Raw genomic sequence first — 14,154 nt, 5'->3', positions numbered from 1 at the left:
ATTTTCCATACTGTTTTGATGACATTATGACTACTACTTATCTTGTCGAGATGGTTTCCATATTGAATTGTTGAACTTAACGACCACAACTTATCTTGTCGAGTTGGTTTCCATATTGGATTGTTGAACTTGACGACTGCTACTTATCTTGTCGAGGTGGTTACCATACTGTTTTGATGACATGACGACTACTACTTATCTTGTCGAGGTGGTTACCATACTGTTTTGATGACATGACGACTACTACTTATCTTGTTGAGTTGTTTTCCATATTGGATTGTTGATCTTGACGACTACTACTTATCTTGTCGAGTTGGTTTCCATATTGGATTGTTGACATGACGACTACTACTTATCTTGTCGAGTTGTTTTCCATATTGGATTGTTGAACTTGACGACTACTACTTATCTTGTCGAGTTGGTTTCCATATTGGATTGTTGACATGACGACTACTACTTATCTTGTCGAGTTGTTTTCCATATTGGATTGTTGAATTTGACGACTACTACTTATCTTGTCGAGTTGTTTTCCATATTGGATTGTTGAACTTGACGACTGCTACTTATCTTGTCGAGTTGGTTCCCATACTGTTTTGATGACATGAAGACTACTACTTATTTTGTGTATTTGACGATTAAATGTGAATATGAGGACTAAAATGATCTTGATGAGTTAATTCGTGTATTCTGTATTATATGTACAATGACGTTCTATCTACGTCAGCATATGTATAGAAGAGTAGATGCACAAAATCTATGCAGTTAAAATCTTAACTATATTATGGGTTAGAAAAAGCTCGTCATTCAATATAAATAATGTTTTTAGACAATTGAATACGTCCGTTATTGAGATACAAGTTGTTGTAAGGATTTATTGAATGCAGTTAAAATCTTAACTATATTATGGGTTAGAAAAAGCTCGTCATTCAATATAAATAATGTTTTTAGACAATCGAATACGTCCGTTATAGTGATTCAAGTTGTTGTAAGGATTTATTGAAGAAAGTGGTTGGAATTGGAGAAAATAATAAATGCCACAACATGTTTTTTCTGTATATTTGAAAAACTTAAGGTTTTGAAACATGTACAAGTTACAAATATTAAGAAACAAAGGCCATATTTGAAAAGCAGTAAAATGCTTATTTTTTTATTATTTCCCCAACCGAATTTTATGGATATTTGTTTTTGTTTCTTGTTAAGCACAAAGGTACATAATGGGCATACTATAACCTGCCCACCGCGGACATCGGAACCAAATTTTTAGTTATAAGCTTTGAGGCTTACCGCCGAGTCACCGGGGAGCGTATATTTTAGGCTTACCGCTGAGTCACCGGGGGGCGTATATTTCAGGCTTACCGCTGAGTCACCGAGGGGCGTATATTTCAGGCTTACCGCCGAGTCACCGGGGGCGTATATTTCAGGCTTACCGCCGAGTCACCGTGGGGCGTATATTTTAGGCTTACCGCGAGTCACCGTGGGGCGTATATTTCAGGCTTACCGCTGAGTCACCGAGGGCGTATATTTCAGGCTTACCGCGAGTCACCGTGGGGCGTATATTTCAGGCTTACCGCTGAGTCACCGAGGGCGTATATTTCAGGCTTACCGCTGAGTCACCGGGGGCGTATATTTTAAATTTCCCAGCATGTATTCATAAGGTGGATGTAAAAACTGGATAATAAGAAAATCGATTATGGGAATGAATAAAAAATCTTGACAAAAAACAATATATTTTCCACAAATTAAGGTTTACAGTGGTTTATAACTGAGACGAGGAAGACATTCCTCACATGAAAGTATTTAAAGATTTGGTGTTTATTTTAGCACAAATCTATCAACACAACGGACTATCCGCGCTCTGTCCATCGCAAAGAATCGAACCACGGATTTTAGCATAGTGAGTTTGGAAACTTACCGCTGACCCACCGCTACTTATAACACACCTATACATCGTTATTAATAAAATGTTTTAAAAACTATATAATTAACGTGACTTTATGTTTTAATAGTATTTATTCCATCGATATTATAATACAAGACAAAAAAATAATAATTAAAGTGCTTCACAGAGATACGTTTTTGTAAAACTTTGTGAATCCGAATGTCGCTTAGTGGTTTAAAGTAAAATCTTAATTAGATTTTTTCTTGACCGAACTTTCATCTTTTTCCTTGCTATACCATTCCATATAGCGAGGAACCTTCTTCACTTTTAAAGGTTTATCGACTATTTGAACATCACTTTTGACTGGTGAATAGGTCTTTATGTGACGTTCAGCGCCACCTGCTGAAGACCGATTTGACTTAGAATCATTATCTGTTTGACTGGCTAGTGATGAAATTTCCTCAGATTTCTCCTTCTTAGCCTCTTCAGCTTTATTATCATCTGTAGTTTTTTGACCATTGGATGTTGTGGATTTCCTCTTTGCGTTGGTAGAATCTCTGCTGTTAGCTGCTGAGGTCGAGGCTTCAGGAAGTACAGAATCACTAGATTGGTCGTTTGAAGAAGTTGAATCATTCCCAGTTGTAGTTTTGCTACTAATGTAGGTTTTCGGTATTACTTGTGTTTCGTGGACAGAACTGTCGTTTTCGTGAGATGACTGTTCGTTGTGTAAACTCTCCGGATGTTCTGAACACTGTGAATTTCCATTTTCAAACTGACTAGAAGGATCGTTGTTCATTATATTTTCATTTTTATCATTACGACTGTCAGTGTTGGGCTCGTTAATAATAACACGTTCTTTATTATTTTGAGTTCCTACGTTTTCTGAAGAAGATCCACCGTTGTCCGTTTTGTGCCTCTCTCCTTCTGGTAGGGAAGAAATTACATCTTCTTTCTGGTCTTCATTTGGTGAAACGGTTACATGCTCGTGACTTTCTGCTTGGGTCGATTTCATATCAGGTTTTACATTTTGAATTTCATCTTCTTGTTTTTTTCCATATTTTTGTTCCCAGTATTCTTCATATTCCACCGTGTTGATTTTCTCTTGCAGGACTTGACTGATAATTGGGGTTTTGTTTTCAGGTAAGGTCAAGTTTCCCCTGAGGACAGACTGACCAGATGTTATGTTTCTCTTGTTTGGGTAAGCGCTTCCTGTGTTATGGTAGCGGGAGAAACTGAGCTGTTGGCTGACATTATCTTGTCCGACAGGAACGAGGGAGTCTCGCCGAGGATGGGTATTCTGATTCTGGTTAAAGGTGTTTGAATATTGAATCGAACCATGTTTGTCTTTAGACCGTATTTCAGTGTTTTGTTCGGTTTCTTTGTATGCATGTTGTTGTTCATCAGTTTGTTTAGAAGAAAGTGTCGAGACCTCAGAATCATTTTCGTTGTTTTTGATCTGAAAAGATTGAGTTTCAGTTACGCTTACTTCGTTCTCAGTATTTGTCTCGTGTTTAGAAAACTGAGATAATTCAGAATTTATGTTATTCATTTCTTTATTGGTTTTGTTTTCATTATCTACTTCCTTCCAAGACCCCACGTGTACGTTATCCTTCTTCATCCCATTCTTCTCGAAAGTTTCTTTCCTAGGTGTACAAATATACCATTATATCTATCGTTTTAAAGACTATTCATAAGAACAATATTTAAAAATCCAAAATACACTCTATTCAGTTATACAAGTAGAAAATATCCACATTCTTAAAATTTCTCAACTTGGATAAAATTAAACATTTCGTTTCAAATGTAAAATACAGGAATTATAAGTCATTTAAATGTGACTGTTTGAAGTCTACTATGTCAAGCCATTGCGCTATTGTGTGCAAAATATCTGAAGTAATATTAAAGACTATTAAAATAATTTTATTGCCGCTGGAATAACAGGCAATCACGAAGTATTAACTTACATAACTATGAATTTTCGTCGCAATAATTTATAACGTGTATGCTACTTACTCTCTTTCCTTCCAACTTGCTTCCTTTGAGCCGATTTCTCTAATTATCACTGCCCGTTCTGCGGGTTGTACTCTACCAGACGAATATGGTCGTTGCTTATTTTCTTCGTCCTCTGTACAACAACTAAGGAAAGAAGATTCACAATGTTTTGTTAGAACTTTAAGATGAAAGTACTACATCAGCAACAGCGTCTGCTTAATTTAGACAACTTCATCGTGAACATTGTTGTATGTTAAACAAATTACTGTTTCAAGTCCTATCTAAAAATAGTTCATCAAAATTTAAGATAATACGTCTGAAGCATTTAAAAATTATACTATGATTTATAAAATCTTAAATACTGATAATAACTATCTATTAAGGCAGTTCAAAATCAATTGAGGAGAACTTTTATATTAATTATAAGCTACTAATTAATTAAATATATGAAAAAGTTATTTGAAACCTATTTATCACATCAATGTAAAGTAACTAGTACAGTACTCTATAAACAATATACCAAAAATACTTGAAATCTAAAACTATCTGAAAAGGAAGATAGAGGTATCAATTGGGTGAAACATTTATTCATTTCCTACTGATGTTGAAATATGTCATCACATCTAATCAATAAAATCATTACAAACTATTTTGTTATAACTTTAACGTTCATTCTGAGAATGTTTTCTAAAGGTTAAAACAAACATGTAAAGTTTCTATATTAAAATATTTCAGAAACGTTTCTCCAATATATGCTAAAGTTCTTGGTTTCTGGAAATATAAACAAGTTTCAAAAATTGGACTTGTTTGTTTTTTTTGAAGTAACTGGTAAACTTAAAACTGCTTTTGACCTTGGAGGGGTTGGATGTAAAATCCATGTCACATTGCACAATAATGAAGGAATACCATTTTATAAGGGGGGGTACCAATGTTACATTGTACAATAATAAAGAAGTACCATTACATGATGGGAGTACCAATGTTACATTGTGCAATAATAAAGAAGTACCATTACATAAATGTAAGTAAAACAGTTACACAGATTGTCGATAAATAAATCTGGCACAATTGTTGAGTTGTTCTCTTACAACTGTTTTTATTTCTATATTTCACAAAGGAACTTCGAAACACAAGGGATGGCATAGTTTTCTAGATTTCACAAAGAAACTCTGAAAAACAATGGAAGATATAATTTTGTTTATTTCTAAGTTCCAAGAGAGAACTCTTAAACACAAAGGATGACTAGTTTTGTATAATTTGTAGATTAAAATAGAGAACTCTCAAACAAACGAGATGACCTATTTTTTTATTTCTAGATTCCAAAAGAAAAACTCTCAAACACAAGGGATGACAAAGATTTTACTTTTATATTTCAAGAGAGAACTCTAAAACACAAGGATGACATCGTTTTGTATATTTCTAGATTCCAACAGAAAAACTCTCAAACACAAGGGATGGCATAGTTTTCTTTATTTTTAGTTTCACAAAGGAAGTCTGAAACACCAAGGATGACCTAGATTTGTTTATTTCTAAATTCTAATACAGAACTCTCAAACACAATGGTTTATAGGGTGTTTTTTATTTCTAAATTCCAAGAGATAACTCTAAACACAAGGAATCAGATAGTTTTGTTTATTTCTAGACTTCACAAACGAACTCTGAATCACAAGGGATGGTACAGTTTTGTTTATTTCCGGATTCAAAGAGAGAATTCTCAAACACAAAGGATGACAAAGTTTTCTTTATTTCTAAGTTCAAAGAGAGAACCCTCAAACACAAGAGATGACATAGTTTTTCTTTATTTCTAGATTCAAAGAGAGAATTCTTAAACACAAAATATGACAAAGTTTTCTATATTTCTAAGTTCCAAGAAAGAACCCCCAAACACAAGGGATGACATAGTTTCGTGTATTTGTAGATTCCAAGAGAGAGAACTCTGAAACACAAGAGATGACATAGTTTTGTTTATTTCTAGATTCCAAGAGAGAGAACTCTGAAACAAAAGAGATGACACAGTTGTATTTATTTCTAGATTACAAGAGACAATGCTGAAACATAAGGGATGACACTGTTTTGTTTATATCTAAGCTCCAAGAGAGAACTCTCAAACACATGGGATGTAGTTTGCTTATTTCTAGATTTCAAGAGAGAACTGTCAAACACAAGGGATGACATAATTTTGTTTATTTCTAGATTTCACAAAGAAACTCTGAAACAAAATGGATGGTATAGTTTTGTTTATTTTTAAGTTCGAAGAAAGAACTCTTGAAAACAAGGGATGAAATTTTGTTTTTTATTTCTAGATTCTGAGAGAAAACTTTCAAACACAAAGGTTGATATAGTGTTGTTTATTTGTAGATTCCAAGAGAGAGAACTCTCAAACAAAAGGGATGACACAGTTGTGTTATTTCTAGATTCCAAGAGAGAACACTGAAACATAAAAGATGACACTGTTCTGTTTATATCGAAGTTCCAAGAGAGAACTCTGAAACACAAAGGATGGCATAGTTTTGTTTACCTCTAGACTCCAAGAAAGAACTCTGAAATGTGAGGTATGACATTGTTATGTTTATCACTAGACTCCAACGTTGAACTCTGAAACACAAGGGATGACATACATACTTTATTTATAGATTCCAAGAATGATCTCTGAAACTCAAGGGATGACATAGTTTTCAATATTTCTAAATTACAAGAGAGGACTCTCAAACACAAGAGATGGACTACTTTTGTTTATTTCCAGATTCCAAGAGAGAACTCTCAAATACAAGGGATTACTTAGTTTTGTTTATTTCTAGATTCCAAGAGAGAACTCTGAAACATCAGGGATGACAAAGTTTGTTTTATCTCTAGACTCCAAGAGTGAACTCTGAAACACAAGATATGACAGTTTTTTTATAGATTCAAAGAGAGAACTCTGAAATACAAGGGATGAAAATTTTTTTCTTTTTTTTCTATATTTCAAGAGAGAATTTTCAAACACAAGAGTGACACAATTTGTTTATTTTTATATTCAATGAGAGAATTTTCAAACACAAGGGATGACACAGTTTGTTTTTTTCTAGATTGCCAGAAAGAACTCTGAAACACAAGGGATGACAAAGTTGTTTACTTCTAGATTCCAAGAGAGAACTCTGAAACAAAAGAGATGACACAGTTTGTTTATTTCTAGATTCCATGACAGAACTCTGAAACGGAAGGGATGACATAGTTTTGCTTATGTCTAGACTCCAAGCAAAAACTCTGAAACACAAGGCATGACATTTTTTTGTTGATATCTAAGTTCTACGAAAGAAGTTTCAAACATAAGGGGTGACATAGTTGGTTTATTTTCAGATTCCAAGAGAGTACTCTGAAACACAAAAGATGGTATAGGTTTGTTTATCTCTAGATTGCAAGAGAGAACTTTGAAACCAGAGGGATGACATTGTTTTGTTTATATCTAAGTTCCAAGAGAGAGAACTTTCAAACACAAGAGCTGACATAGTTTGTTTATTTGTAGATTCCAAGAGAAAGAACTTTCAAACACAAGGGATGTCCTAGTTTTCTTTGTATCTAAGTTCCAAGAGAGAACTCTCAAACAGAAGGGATGACATAGTTTTCTTTATTTCTAAGTTCCAACTGAGAACTCTGAAACACAAGAGATGACCTAGTTTTTTCTAGATTCCAAGACATAAAGACTCATACAAAGGGATTACAAAATGTTTTACTTATAGATTTAAAGAGAAAACTCTCATACACCAAGGATGACCTAAATCTGTTTATTTCTAAATTTCAAGATAGAACTCTCAAACACAAGGGATGTCATGGATTTCTTTATTTCTAGATTTCACAAAGGAACTCTGAAACACAACGGATAGTATAGTTTTGTTTATTTCTAAATTCCAAGAGAAAACTCTGAAACACAAGGTTTGATATAGTGTTGTTTATTTCTAGATTCTAAGAGAGAATTCTGACACACAAAGAATGGTATAATTTTATTTATTTCTCAATTCCAAGAGAGAACTCACATACATAAGAGATGTCCTAATTTTCTTTATATCTAAGTTCCAAGAGAGAACTCTCAAACACAAGGGATGACATAGTTTTGTGTATTTGTAGATTCCAAGAGAAAACTCTCAAACACAAAGGATGTCCTTGTTTTGTTTATTTTCAAGTTCAAAGAGAAAACGCTGAAACACAAGAGATGACATAGTTTTGTTTATTTCTAGATTCTAAGATAGAACTCTGAAACACAAAGGATGGTATAATTTTATTTATTTCTTTATTACAAGAGAGAACTTTCATACACAAGAGATGTCCTAGTTTTCTTTATATCTAAGTTAGAAGAGAGAACTCTCAAACACAAGGGATTGCATAGTTTTGTTTATCTCTAGATTCCAAGTGAGGACTGTGAAACACAAGAGATGACACTGTTTGTTTATTTCTAAATTCCAAGTGAAAACAAAGAAACAAAAGGGATGGAATAGTTTTCTTTATTTCTAGATTTCACAAAGGAACTCTGAAACACAAAGGATGGTATACTTTAATTTATTTCTTAATTCCAAGAGAGAAATCTCACACACACAAGGATTGATATAGTATTGGTTATTTCTATATTCTAAATGAGAACTTTGACACACAAGGGATGATCTAGTTTTTTTTTTTATTTCTAGATTCTAAGATAAAAGTCTGAAACACAAGAGATGTTGTGTTTCTTTCACCCAGAAACTATATGCTAGTTCAAAATGTTTCTGTCAAGTTTCATGCAATTTGGTTAAGTATGTTCACTCTGATAGGGAAAAAGACCGGCGGGAACTTTTAGCCCCACCCCCGTTCCGGAAAAAAATGCTACTTGTTTCAATCATCTTGCAGGAAACTTACTCTGGATGCGATATTTTTCTTTCTATAATAGAGAAGAACAGGTATTTCGAAAATTCTTTGTGGTTTCCTAGACAAAATTACTCCATTTAATCATTTATCTTACTCTGGATTAATTAAATTTTCGAAATACCTGTTCTTCTCTATTATAGAAAGAAAAATATCGCATCCAGAGTAAGTTCTTTGTGGTTTCCTAGACAAAATTACTCCATTTAATCATTTATCTGTTTTAATAACTCTTAAAAGGAAGGAAAAGTAAAGGGAGAAAAAGAAAATACACTACCAAAGATACCACTCACCAAACGCCTTTACTGCAAACACAACACCACCGCCAGCAACAACAACAAATCAATAGGATTAACAATATTAACAAGATCAAGATCACCAAAGCGATTAACAGCCAGAAGATAATGTCGTAATCTTTCTTTTTTACCACCTTCTCCTGAAAAAAAAACAACACAAAAAACAGAAAGACATACAATATTAAAACAGCTATGATTTACGTCCTACCTAAAAATCAGGAATACAATATTAAAACAGCTATGGTTTACGTCCTACCTAAAAATCAAGCACACAATATTAAAACAGCTATGATTTACGTCTTACCTAAAAATCAGGAATACAATATTAAAACAGTTATGATTTACGTCCTAACTAAAAATCATGTACAAAATATTAAAACAGCTATGATTTATGTCCTAATTAAAAATCAGGCACACAGTATTAAAACAGCTACGATTTACGTCCTATCTAAAAATCAGGTACACAATATTAAAACAGCTATGATTTACGTCCTATCTAAAATCAGGAATACAATATTAAAACAGTTATGATTTACGTCCTAATTAAAAAATCAGGAATACAATATTAAAATAGGTATGATTTACGTCCTAATTAAAAATCAAGAAATAGCGCTGCTCATTTGTTAATAAGTTTATTAATAGGAAATACCATGCACATACATGAACCTTGAGTCACTTTTATGCTTTGAAATTTTATCCCGATAGCGAATTCCATTTCTATGAAATATTTGCTTCTAACTACGCTACATGTACAGTTTTATTGTGGGTCATGGAAACAGACAATCAGCTTAAGTTTAAAACGCATGTTATTTACAGCTTAAAAACTGTACTACTGTGTGTGTGGTTTGTAATTAACGAGTTTTCATTAAGACGGTTTTAAGTCTTCATCATCCGCTGGGTCTTTAAGAATCTAACCATTAACCCCAGAGAGTTTGTCGTTTTTCAGAGGTATCAGTGAAGCAGGATATGTTTTTTTTTTCTATCAGATTTAATCTTCTAGCATAACATATTAAATAGCTAACGTTTTACTTGGGCTTTGTTAGCGGCTTCAAGAGGCGTCGATATAAATTCAATGAAATAATCAAATGAAATATAAGCAATCTTACCTTTGTTTCTTCTTCTTGTGAATATTGACGGCCATATATGTTACTGGTAAGTACAAATAAATGTGAGTTTTCAGCTACAACTGTTTCTCAAAGTAATAAAAGAATCAACCTGTCTATTTATCTTATATATATTAGTTTTTAACAAATTCGCGCTTTATATAAGATTAAAAATTGTATCAGATGTAAAAACTACAAAAGTAAATTTTGTATTTATAAAAGAAAGCTAAAAATAACTGCTGTAGTAGCACCCAAAAACTACGTTGGGATACCCCGTTATTTAACAAAACACCGATATCATAAACAACAGATAATCATGTAAAAGTAATTGTAAAGGGCGAACTTCATGTACACATCCATCATCCGCAGCAAGTTGTGGGTAAAGAATACAATACCTTTCAGTACAGTTCAACGTTTAGCAATATAATACGAAACATGAATATAGTATAACAGAACAGTACTACTCTCCAATACAGTTGAATGATAACACATAATTAAATACATCTATTAAATAGATCGCGTTTCACCAGAATGTTGTTTGTTTTCCATGTAGGGTGGAGGAAGAGTGTAATACTGTTGGTTAAACATTTCGATAGTGAATATTTTTTCAACCTTTCTACCTGTTATTAGTATTAGACAGTATTAATACAATTACAATTGAATTACAGTCTTTAATGTGCCTTCCCTTCCCTCCATAAGATGGCAGCAGATTAGCTAGCAGCCGAAACGTAAAGATTAGATGCTAACCATGGCAACAATTGATATCCAATCGCCGTAACCTTAACATATGTACTCAATAAGCCGATATCGTCCCAGAAACTGTAGGAATTTATGGATATAGAACGACTTAACTGTTAATTAGTTGATACAAATAACGATTTTTCTCCATTTACAAACAACGACAGCACAGTGTAATACATAAAGGTCATATTATATATAAAAGACAAACTTACTAGAGCTATATTCTGAAACAGGATCAAATGTCACTGTTTCACTACATACGAGACGCAGATTGACACTGACGACATAACACAGCCATTCAAACTTCGTATCAACAAAGACACTGATGTAACTTCACATAAAGAAACTGTACTAAATTTCCTTAAAAATAACAAAACCCATGTTAGCTATAGCTACATCCATAACATACACAGTTTACAGTATACTAGAAGAAAAATCCAGAATCAAAGTAAAGTTAGCAATATAGAAACGTAAACCCACTAAATGCCAATCTAACAGGAAAACTTCAGGAATCTATAGAAAAACACCATTATAACAATTATACTAGCAGACAAAGATGAATAAACTATCACGCCTCAATCTCATTGAAGCTGACCACCAGAAGAAGGTCAAGTCTAACACAACACAGTGATAAATATTAACCAATTTCGAACGGAAACCAACAATAAACATTATAACACGGCACCACCCCACATATCTATGGTCTACCTAAGAGGGCTTGATTTTGAATCTCCATACCACCAACATGCTAGCCACTTCAACCCAGAGCGTTATAAGTGATAGTTAATCCCACTATTCGTTGGTAAAAGAGTAACCCAAGAGTTGGCGGTGGCTGGTGATGACTAGCTGCCGTTCTGCTAGTCTTTCATTGCTAAATTAGGGACGGCTAGCACAAACAGCTCTTGTGTAGCTTTGCGTGAAATTCAAATCAAACCAAACCGACCTACCTAAGATTCACAGATAAGGCCACCTCCATCCCACAGATAACTGTAGAGATTCATCAAGCCTTGTAGATAGATATAATATCATCAATGAAAGGTAAAACATCATAAAAGCAACAACGCTAACCTCAATCTCTACAGTTACGAGTTTCGATGTGTCCAAACTATTCACTAATTACCAGCAGATACTCCACCAACAGTTTGAAGATGATAGACGTCTCAAGAAATGAGCCTAATTAACCTCCATGATAATAACGCTAACATTCTGCTTCTATGCAACTTACTTTCAATATGAACATAACTATTATCAACAATAAGAAAGCTTAGCCCATCACTAGGCAAAATGTAGCATTTTTGTAGCTATGAAAATGCCAAGAACAATGAAGAAAATTACTTCAATACAACAATACTGATAATGAATACCATATTTACCTGATAAATTATATAAAAGATAAACACCACGAATAAGCAGGAAAAAATTACAAAGACACTGCCATATTTACATAGGTTAAAGGTCCCTCTGGAAACACATAAACAGTATAAAGACAGAACAATATTCAGAAGTCACAACCCAATACAATCGCAGTTAGTGTCCGATAAACCATCTAAACATCCAATGGAGGGTAAAAATATCATAAAAGTAGGCATTTGGGAGTATAATAGACATAAAACTTTGGAATACCGATCTGACTGCAACAGCCTATCATGACAGAGAAGAATATCATATGATGATATGATAAAATAATGGAATAACCACATATGAGGAACGATAAAAGAAGCTCTCTACATTCAACTAACTGATAATACACACAGTTAACCGAGGATAGAAGCCTGCAAAAGCTATATACTCCCCTTTCCACTAACTATTCCAAAAGGGTTAAGGGCCTGAATAAGTAAATGGCACACCAGCTTTCTAACAAGAAAACCCATAATCGATTCCAGCTCCTGGTACGACGTAGAACATAAACCAATTAGAAAGCTGGTGTGCCATTTACTTATTCAGGCCCCGTAACGGTGAACCATAGATGAAAGTATTATTATTATTAAGTACTAATTGCCAAAAAGAAAACCAAATCAGACATTTAGTGAATCTCTACTTCACTATGTCCTACTTCTGCAAACACGTACCTCTAAAAACCACGATACGTTTTATTCATGATGTTAGGAAAAACATGTAAATCCAAAAATCAATTAAAGACAAAAATATGACACTTTATAACCCCAAGCGGTTCTGAAAGGCAAGCCTTTTTTCATTATGGGCAAACCGATATTCCATGTTATAGCTTGCATTCTATCGTTATTCATTTTGTTTTTATTCCCCGTTTTCATGGCCTGGTCTTCAATTTATTTTTTATCGTAGGTTTCGAAGTATTTTTTAACGTTTTCCTTCTTAATGAGAAACTTTACTGAACTTTTTAAATTATATGTATGTATATTGCAAGACAACTGTTTACCGATTGTAAAGTGAATGTTATATGATCTACGTCACTAGCCCAATCAAGTAAAATAAAACAATTACAAAGCTATCCCGGGCATTTCTTCCGTTTTGTTTTTTATTTCTACCATTTCAAGCCAAATAATTTTAAGTGTTATGTTTATAAATTCAAATATGATATAGCTGCTTGATATGATTACAATATCACAGGCCTGCGATGGTTCTACAGTAATTCCTGTACGCTGGAGGCCTGCGATGGTTTTACAGTAATTCCTGTTCGCTGGATCCGAAAATGATATCTATTTTTCTCCATCACGTACAGAATATTCACAAAACGTGATATGTACTTTTACATAAGTGAATCATTTTTATTGAATTCGGGTCACATTTTGTTATGCTTAAAATGTTGACAACCACTGACTATAGATTTCTCTAGACCAATCAGACGTGAGAGTCTTATCGATCATTCTAAACCCACAAGAAACACACCGCTAATATATATAGTATATAAACGGTTAACAGGCCGCATGACCTATCATTTCTGGATAGTATTTGTTTATGTGTGCTCTATGACATTATTTTTTTCTTTTCAATATTATTTATTCGTCGCTATGGCAATAAAAGGTTGTGTAAATGACCCAAACATATTCTGTTACGTTTCTGGTAAATTTGTTGTACAAAGAAGCGATGGCCACTAAGAGTCAGCCTGATACCAGGATCAAAAAAACCTTGAACGTCCTATTATCTCTATTTCACATAAAACTGAGCTTAATGAAGCAATTTGTAAAGGCTTTAGATTGGGAAATTGACTTCGGATGAACAGTTCGAAAGGACAATGAGGAAAGTTGAAAATGAAGCATGGATTGCCTTTAAAGGTGTTATTGGTAAATTTTTAGGAAAC

At 33.6% G+C, this 14,154-nt stretch overlaps 1 protein-coding gene across 1 annotated transcript in view; it reads right to left on the bottom strand.

The window, feature by feature from the left end:
* Positions 1 to 2,024: 2,024 nt before the first annotated feature.
* Positions 2,025 to 14,154, bottom strand: part of LOC106466037 (cadherin-86C-like) — a 69,635-nt gene continuing 57,505 nt past the window's right edge. Inside the window, exons 19-22 of the mRNA XM_022393998.1 lie at positions 10,140 to 10,182; positions 9,031 to 9,173; positions 3,893 to 4,015; positions 2,025 to 3,522 (exon numbers count right to left, since the gene is read on the bottom strand). Of these exons, the coding sequence (XP_022249706.1) occupies positions 2,127 to 3,522; positions 3,893 to 4,015; positions 9,031 to 9,173; positions 10,140 to 10,182 (1,705 nt within the window). The 3' untranslated portion in view covers positions 2,025 to 2,126. The remainder of the gene's footprint in view (positions 3,523 to 3,892; positions 4,016 to 9,030; positions 9,174 to 10,139; positions 10,183 to 14,154) is intronic.

Source organism: Limulus polyphemus, unplaced genomic scaffold, assembly GCF_000517525.1.
Source record: "Limulus polyphemus unplaced genomic scaffold, Limulus_polyphemus-2.1.2 Scaffold2131, whole genome shotgun sequence".
Lineage (NCBI taxonomy): Eukaryota > Metazoa > Arthropoda > Merostomata > Xiphosura > Limulidae > Limulus > Limulus polyphemus.
The sequence above is the reverse complement of the archived record's forward strand: the minus strand, read 5'-3'. Positions and strand labels throughout refer to the sequence as shown.